The sequence below is a fragment of the Capsella rubella genome, unplaced genomic scaffold (assembly GCF_000375325.1).
Source record: "Capsella rubella cultivar Monte Gargano unplaced genomic scaffold, Caprub1_0 scaffold_1, whole genome shotgun sequence".
Lineage (NCBI taxonomy): Eukaryota > Viridiplantae > Streptophyta > Magnoliopsida > Brassicales > Brassicaceae > Capsella > Capsella rubella.
Genome location: NW_006238923.1, coordinates 18,113,759 through 18,121,598, shown reverse-complemented (window position 1 = coordinate 18,121,598; position 7,840 = coordinate 18,113,759). Strand labels below are relative to the sequence as shown.

The 7,840-nt window shown below is 38.0% G+C and overlaps 3 protein-coding genes and 1 non-coding gene across 4 annotated transcripts in view; 2 read left to right on the top strand and 2 right to left on the bottom strand.

Moving 5' to 3' along the window:
• LOC17899788 (aquaporin TIP2-1) lies at positions 1–1,404 on the top strand. Its single transcript, XM_006304910.2, has 3 exons — positions 1–165; positions 454–704; positions 840–1,404. Exons 1-3 carry the CDS (start codon positions 39–41, stop codon positions 1,230–1,232), a joined length of 771 nt encoding a protein of 256 aa, XP_006304972.1. The 5' UTR covers positions 1–38; the 3' UTR covers positions 1,233–1,404.
• A 29-nt stretch (positions 1,405–1,433) lies between these two features.
• Positions 1,434–1,507, bottom strand: TRNAN-GUU. Its single transcript has one exon. It is a non-coding gene; the product is annotated as a tRNA-Asn (tRNA).
• Positions 1,508–1,593: 86 nt separating this feature from the next.
• On the top strand, positions 1,594–5,457 carry LOC17898790 (tRNase Z TRZ3, mitochondrial). Its single transcript, XM_006306677.2, has 11 exons — positions 1,594–1,946; positions 2,065–2,154; positions 2,235–2,279; positions 2,370–2,424; positions 2,510–2,553; positions 2,651–3,010; positions 3,105–3,370; positions 3,461–3,608; positions 3,691–3,741; positions 3,866–4,837; positions 4,907–5,457. Exons 1-11 carry the CDS (start codon positions 1,629–1,631, stop codon positions 5,219–5,221), a joined length of 2,664 nt encoding a protein of 887 aa, XP_006306739.1. The 5' UTR covers positions 1,594–1,628; the 3' UTR covers positions 5,222–5,457.
• A 291-nt stretch (positions 5,458–5,748) lies between these two features.
• The window catches only part of LOC17898131, a 2,460-nt gene continuing 368 nt past the window's right edge, over positions 5,749–7,840 (bottom strand). The window contains exons 2-9 of the mRNA XM_006307667.2: positions 7,464–7,540; positions 7,144–7,372; positions 6,890–7,044; positions 6,752–6,797; positions 6,585–6,676; positions 6,393–6,489; positions 6,227–6,283; positions 5,749–6,130 (exon numbers count right to left, since the gene is read on the bottom strand). Coding sequence (XP_006307729.2) covers positions 6,062–6,130; positions 6,227–6,283; positions 6,393–6,489; positions 6,585–6,676; positions 6,752–6,797; positions 6,890–7,044; positions 7,144–7,372; positions 7,464–7,540 — 822 coding nt within the window. The 3' untranslated portion in view covers positions 5,749–6,061. The remainder of the gene's footprint in view (positions 6,131–6,226; positions 6,284–6,392; positions 6,490–6,584; positions 6,677–6,751; positions 6,798–6,889; positions 7,045–7,143; positions 7,373–7,463; positions 7,541–7,840) is intronic.

Genomic DNA, 7,840 nt, shown 5'->3' with positions numbered 1-7,840 from the left:
TTCTTCTTCTTCTATACGTTTCTTCACATTTTTCAACAATGGCTGGTCTTGACTTTGGTTCCTTTGAAGACTCCTTTAAGTTGGGAACTTTAAAAGCTTATCTAGCTGAGTTCATCTCCACTTTGCTCTTTGTTTTCGCTGGTGTTGGCTCCGCTATTGCCTTTGGTTCGTTCTCTTATCTCGCAATTTGCACTATATGCAACCTAATACATTTCAAATTCCGTGATTTTTCGATCATAGAAAGAAGATCGCGCGTTACCAGCCAAATAAGATCGAAGCTTATCTCTTACCTATATCTAGTTTGTACTTGTAACGTAGTTTTCAACTGTTACACCATGCAATTATATCAAACTAATATCAATTTTTTCGTAGAAAATGTAATTTAACTAGTCACCTAACTTGTTATTATGGATTAATACTTACCGAATGGCACAACTATTTGTGTAAACATAGGGAAGCTAACGGAGAACGCAGCTCTCGATGCATCCGGACTAGTGGCGATTGCGATTTGCCACGGTTTTGCTCTCTTTGTTGCGGTTTCCATCGCAGCTAACCACTCTGGTGGCCATGTTAACCCAGCCGTTACTTTCGGCCTTGTTGTTGGCGGAAAAGTCACAATCATCACCGGAGTTTTCTATTGGATTGCTCAGCTTCTCGGCTCCACCATTGCTTGCTTCCTTCTCAAATTTGTCACCGGTGGTTTGGTACGCTTTAATATACTCACTATATATATTAGTTGAAGTGTTGTATTTTATTTTTCGTACCGTTCATAACGCCATTATGGAATTTATACTCTTTTTGGATATTGTTAACAAAACGCAAGAATTCTTAAAACGCAGGCTATTCCAATCCACAGCGTTGCGGCTGGAGTAGGATCAACACAAGGAGTAGTGATGGAGATCATAATCACATTCGCGTTGGTCTACACCGTTTACGCCACAGCTGTTGACTCCAACAATGGCACTCTTGGAACAATCGCTCCACTAGCCATCGGTCTCATCGTTGGTGCTAACATTCTTGCAGCCGGTCCGTTCTCTGGTGGTTCCATGAACCCTGCTCGTTCCTTTGGACCAGCTCTCGCCGCTGGAGATTTCTCAGGACATTGGGTTTATTGGGTCGGTCCACTTGTTGGTGGTGGACTTGCTGGAGTTATCTACTCCAACGCTTTTATCACTGAGACCAAACCTGAACCAACCGAGTCCGAACGTGTTCCTCTTATTTCCTCTGCTTAAAACACAAAATCTAAAGTTATGAATGATGTATGATTGTTGACAAAAAAAAAAAAAAAGAATGATGTATGATTTGTGTTTCTTGTTTTCTAATATTTTGGTTGTGTTTGTATGTTTTTTTTTTTTTTTTTCCAAATTTGTATGAATATCAATTGATTGGGAAAGGTTACAAAAACGTGTAAAATGAATGGAAAATAAAATTAACGCTAGAGAGAGGGGTCGAACCTCTGACCTTGTGGTTAACAGCCACACGCTCTAACCAACTGAGCTACTCCAGCTTCTTGATAATCAGACCGAACACAAACTAATGACTTTAACTCATGTTCTTGTGTCTTGGCTGCTAAAACCCTTCTGGGCGAAAGAGGAAAACTTTCGAGTTTTTTCTCCAGAGAGAGAGAGATGATAAACTCAATGCCCTATTTACCCAAAAACCTACGCCTTCTTCTTCTTCTCTCTTCTTCTTCTATAAAGTCTTGTCCTTTACCTCTTTCTCTAAGACCCTTGTCTCCACGATCCTTCTCTCTCTCAACCGTCTTCTCTTCTTCATCGTCTTCAATGGAGAAGCACGAAGCTAATCATGATGGTTCCAAGCCTTCTAATTCCTTCGTGTTTAATAAACGAAGAGCTGAAGGGATTGACATAACCGATAAGAAAAAAAGGAATCTTGAACGCAAAAGCCAAAAGCTTAATCCCACAAACACTATTGCTTACGCACAGGTTATTAATTATATACATATGTGTATCATAGACTAGTTCGTTTTCCAATTTTGGATTTTTAATCTCTAGCCATACTTAAAAAAATCCTGTTTTGTTGTGTGAAATTTCATCAATTTAGATTCTTGGAACGGGAATGGATACTCAGGATACTTCGTCTTCTGTATTACTCTTTTTTGACAAGCAAAGATTCATCTTTAATGCTGGAGAGGTATATAAAAACTCTTACTGATTCAGCAATTTGAATGTATGTTTCTTGATCACTTACTTGTGAATTGAATGTATTTTTAGGGCTTGCAACGTTTCTGTACAGAACATAAGATTAAACTATCTAAGGTAAGTATCACTAAATCTCCTCTGTTTTCTCTTTGTATGTGTGTGATGAGGTAAGTTTGAAATTGTAATGATTTTCTGTTACCCTTACAGATAGATCATGTATTTTTGTCTCGTGTCTGCTCAGAGACAGCAGGAGGACTTCCAGGTTTGTTCCAGCTTCAAGTTCTGTCTTTGTTGCTTGAGCTTTAGGTTTATGGTGATGCTAAGTTATTCTTGTTTTGATGTCATAGGTCTTCTACTAACTCTTGCTGGTATTGGTGAAGAAGGGCTTTCTGTGAGTAATCTTGACATGTTGTGTTTTTTGTTGTTGTTGTTTCTTGTTGAGTATGAAATTGCTGAAGTATTGTTTTTGTTTTTGTTTTGTTACAAAGGTGAATGTATGGGGTCCTTCTGATCTTAATTACTTAGTTGATGCAATGAAATCGTTTATTCCACGGGCCGCTATGGTTCATACACGGACTTTTGGTCCCTCGAGTACACCTGATCCTATTGTTCTTGTGAACGACGAAGTTGTGAAAATATCCGCCATTATCTTAAAACCGTGTCAATCTGAGGAAGACTCTGGCAGCAAATCTGGCGAGCTCTCAGTTGTATATGTATGTGAATTACCTGAAATATTGGGAAAGTTTGACTTAGAGAAGGCCAAGAAGATTTTTGGTGTTAAGCCTGGTCCAAAATATAGTAAACTTCAGTCTGGACAATCAGTGAAGTCAGATGAAAGAGATATTACGGTATATCTGCTGCGATCCAATGACTTTTTAAAATCTCTTGGAGTGGACATGTTGTATAAATAATGATAAGACACTGTTCATGCTTTGATCTTAGGTTTATCCAAGTGATGTTATGGGACCTTCACTTCCTGGTCCCATAGTTCTCCTTGTGGACTGTCCAACAGAGTCACATGCCGCAGAATTGTTCTCAGTTAGCTCTTTGGAGAGTTATTATTCATGTCCAGATGATCAAACCGAGGGAGCAAAGTTTGTAAATTGTATTATTCATTTAAGCCCATCTTCTGTGACAAGTAGTCCTACTTACCAAAGCTGGATGAAGAAGTTTCATTCAACTCAACACATTCTTGCTGGCCATCAAAGGTTGCCCCCTCTTCTTTAAAAAATTTCTAATAAAAAAACTGTTGAGTAATTTGCTCGGTGCTTATGTTGCGTTTGCTGTATATTTTCCAGGAAGAATATGGCTTTCCCAGTTCTGAAAGCAAGTTCAAGAATCGCTGCCAAGCTTAACTATTTATGCCCGCAGTTCTTTCCTGCACCTGGATTTTGGCCTTCTCAACTTGCTGATAACTCGATAATAGATCCCACTCCTTCGAACAAGGTTGCTAATTGCTTTTCTCATATTAAGTTGATTTAAGTTTGATTCATCATATTCAATTAAGTAAAGTTGTATATTGTTACAGTGCACAAGTTCAAATCTCGCTGAAAGCATTTCTGCTGAAAATCTCCTCAAGGTATTGACATCTCCAACACTTCGGTTTTGATTTTCTCCCATTTTGTCTCATTAAACAAACTAAAAAATGAAATTTCTTTAGAATCTTTAGAAACTAAATCTCCTCCCCTGAATATTGTGGGCAGTTCAATTTGCGTCCCCTTGCTATTCGTGGGATGGACAGATCTTTTATCCCTGCTCCATCCACATCCTCAGAAGTAGTGGATGAGCTACTTTCAGAAATTCCAGAGATCAAAGATAAAAGCGAAGAAATTAAGCAGTTCTGGAATAAACAACACAACAAGACGATCATAGAAAAGCTATGGCTGACTGAGAGCAACACTGTTCTTCCTAGCTGTCTTGAAAACATCAGACGAGATGACATGGAGATTGTTCTTTTAGGCACTGGTTCGTCTCAGCCTTCGAAATACCGAAATGTCAGTGCAATTTATATTGATTTGTTCTCTAGAGGTAGTATTCTCCTAGATTGTGGGGAAGGAACCTTGGGCCAGCTTAAAAGAAGATATGGTTTAGACAGTGCAGATGAGGCGGTTAAAAAATTGAGATGTATATGGATCTCTCATATCCACGCCGATCACCATGCGGGTCTTGCGAGAATTCTAGCTCTTAGAAGCAAGCTTTTGAAAGGAGTGACTCATGAGCCAGTGATTGTGGTTGGACCGAGGCCACTTAAACGCTTTCTTGATGCATATCAAAGCCTTGAGGATTTAGATATGGAATTTCTTGATTGTAGAAGCACCACATCAAGTTCTTGGGCTTCTTTGGAAAGTGGTGGTGATGCAGAGGGTTCTTTGTTTCGTGCAGGAAGTCCTATGCAGAGTGTCTTCAAAAGATCTGATATCCCGATGGATAACTCTTCGGTTTTGCTGTGTTTAAAGAATCTGAAAAAGGTTCTTAGCGAAATTGGTTTGGATGATTTGATTAGTTTTCCTGTTGTACATTGCCCTCAAGCCTTTGGCATCGTTATAAAAGCAGCTGAAAGAGTAAATAGTGTTGGAGAACAAATCCCAGGATGGAAAATGGTCTATTCAGGCGACACAAGACCTTGTCCCGAGATCGTTGAAGCATCACGAGATGCAACAGTTCTTATACATGAGGTAAATTTTTATAAACTCATTCTGTGTATGAGATTTCGACATTTATAAACTGATTGTATTTTTTGACAGGCAACGTTTGAAGATGCATTGATAGAAGAAGCTTTGGCAAAGAATCACAGCACGACTAAAGAAGCAATCGATATGGGATCTTCAGCGGGTGTGTATCGGATTGTGCTAACGCATTTTAGCCAGAGATATCCGAAGATTCCAGTGATTGATGAGTCGCATATGCATAATACCTGCATTGCCTTTGATCTGATGAGTATAAACATGGCGGATTTGCAAGTGCTTCCCAAGGTTTTACCTTATTTCAAAACTCTCTTCAGAGATGAGATGGTTGAAGATGAAGATGCAGATGATGACTTAAAGGAAGAAGCTTTTTGATGACCCATCAAACAGTGAAATAGGTTGTTTCTTTCTCCTTTGTTCCCTGTTTCTAGTTTTATAGGATTAGGAGATAGTGCTGTTTTGTGGTTGAAAGGAAAGCAAAGAGGGAAAAAAATATCGGTAAACAATTTTAGTCTCACAGTTTTGACAGATTTATTGCAATTAATGTTTTTTCAAAAATTAATACTATTATAACAAAGGTTCGGTTGACCAAACCGGAAGAACATTGTTTACATACAAGTTTGTGTTAATTTATCCTCGATGATAGTAAGTAGTAACACTACGAGGAACTAAACTCAAAGTAAAGGATGACATATTAATTGCATTTGTTTGAATTAACCACTAAATAGCCATTCAAAATCAAACATGAATGTATGACAACTTTTTTGACGGAAGTGCCACGTAAAATTGGTGGCTAGACCACATAACATAAGCTATGCATTATTCTTTTAGCTAGGTATGAATTTGTATGAGTATGTCGAGAAGAGATGGATTTTTTTTCTTAAAGGATATAGACATGTAGAGATGTAGAGTTGCTCTCTTTAACAAGTGTTTCTTTTGTTTCATTTTGTGGAGAAAAAGATGAAACATTTGTGTTTACATTTTCATTTTGAAGCATATTCTAGTAGAACTAATTTTTGCATCTATACAATAAAATACCAACTCTTATTTCTCTATAAGATAAGAAACCCCCAAAACCCAAAACAGAGAAACAAAACTAAAAATTGTAAAAGGAAGTTGCTGAGGAAGCATCTTGTCTTAACCGGAGAGAAACTTAGCTAGCCCTCTTTAGTGATCTTTCACTCTAGCATTGTATCTTTTGCTTTCCTCTTTATGCTATCGTGGATGCTGAATTATAACTAGAACTGAATCTTTCGGCCTTTCGTAGTTTGAATATGGCATTGGCTACAAACAAAGAAAGATTCAATCGCAGAACGAGTTACTGCATATAACTCTCGCTTGATGATACAATGGAACAATAGCATTAATGAAATGACTTACCACTCCAATGTTCCATTCATGACTTCTGAACTCTTTAAATGATTTTGCGTCCATTTCCTGAAGTTTTTAGTTATATAGATTAGCATAAGTACTAGAACATTACTGCAACTAAAACATATCAGCAAAACAAGATAAGGCACTAGGAAGTTTACATTGTGTCACTTACCATGCTATAAATCGGAGGAATGATTGTATTCTCTTTGTGTTTAAGTGTAGGCATTACCGAGAAACGTGGTGCCATGTCCTGAGACCTGAAAGTCCAACTGCCAAATGTATAGTTTGGAACATCATTAGTTCTTGACCAAGCTAGAACAGAGTAATGCACTTGAGAAGTTGAAAAGTGGGATCATAACTTTACCCAATATAGAGAAAAATGCAGAACTGAGCCCATTCTCGAATTAACAGCCGGAGCCAATAGTTCTGCGAGGAGTTATCCATGTTCATATAGATCTGCGAAAAGCCAAGGTGAGTGTAAGTAAAAAATCCAACATGATGTGAAAAAAAAGAAAGATATGCGCATCATACCACAGTTTCTGCCATTGCTACAATCTGCATAGCTCCTTGGAATTTTCTGAAACCAAAGAAGATATAAAAACTCTTAGCGGTTTATCTACTTCGATCTACCACAGAACTGAGGATGTACTGAAAAATGGCGAAACGTACTTGAACATGATATATTTAGCATACACAGCATCATGCATAGCTTGAACATTCTCATCCTCAATGAAACTGAGCTGTTCTCGTAACACCGATAGGTTTTGCGATATGTGGTGGAAAATAACGTAGAATGAGATCATGTAGTTAAGTATCAAAAGCACCTGGAGAAAGTAAAAAAAAGATTGGTTCATCATCATATAATAAGCAAAGCATTAGCTTCAAGTGAGATGATAAGAAGAAGGTAAACAAACACTACTCACTGCAAAATAAGGAACAGAAGCTCGGTATCCAACAAGAGTCAGGTAAAAGACACAACCAAGCGAAGCTGTGGTTCTACGTTCAGTCAATGAGAGCCTTTCACAAGTGATGCAATAACCGTGAGAGATGAGTAAAAAAGACACAAATGAAGCTGTCTGAAACAGAACACCGGTCACATAGACACCGAAAGACATCCAAAGAGAGCAAATGTGATGGTGAAAACATGAATGCCTGCACACCGAAAAGGGTACCAAAGAGAAAAAGTTTCTCAATTTGCCAAAGGAACACTAATGGCAATAATAACTTCACAAAGAGGACTTACCAAAATAGGAAAGATAGAGTGAGCTGTAAAGCTTTGATTAATGGAACTGAAGCAAGAGTCCATTGTAAACTATTTGTCTGCTCTAAAACAAAAACACATAAATCAAAATCAAATTGTGTCTCTAAGAACATGAACGAGACAAGACAAAACAAACAAAAAACAAAAAACAGAACCATTCTGAAATAAAAGGATTTGAGGATAAGTTTCATCAAAACCCAAGAGTTAAAAATCGAAGCTTTATCAAACTAAAAGAGAGAGAGAGAGAGAGAGAGAGAGAGAGAGAGAGAGAGAGAGAGGAGGAGGAGGAGGAGAGAGAGAGAGAGAGAGAGAGAGAGAGAGAGAGAGAGAGAGAGAGAGAGAGAGAGAGAGAGAGAGAG

Excerpts from the sequence above, each read along its gene's own strand:
- LOC17899788 (XM_006304910.2), top strand. The coding sequence starts at position 39 with ATGGCTGGTCTTGACTTTGGTTCCTTTGAAGACTCCTTTAAGTTGGGA. Across the intron at positions 166-453 it reads TGGCTCCGCTATTGCCTTTG|GGAAGCTAACGGAGAACGCA; the intron begins GTTCGTTCTCTT and ends GTGTAAACATAG. Across the intron at positions 705-839 it reads AATTTGTCACCGGTGGTTTG|GCTATTCCAATCCACAGCGT; the intron begins GTACGCTTTAAT and ends CTTAAAACGCAG.
- LOC17898790 (XM_006306677.2), top strand. The coding sequence starts at position 1,629 with ATGATAAACTCAATGCCCTATTTACCCAAAAACCTACGCCTTCTTCTT. Across the intron at positions 2,554-2,650 it reads TTGGTGAAGAAGGGCTTTCT|GTGAATGTATGGGGTCCTTC; the intron begins GTGAGTAATCTT and ends TTTGTTACAAAG. Across the intron at positions 3,371-3,460 it reads ATTCTTGCTGGCCATCAAAG|GAAGAATATGGCTTTCCCAG; the intron begins GTTGCCCCCTCT and ends TATATTTTCCAG.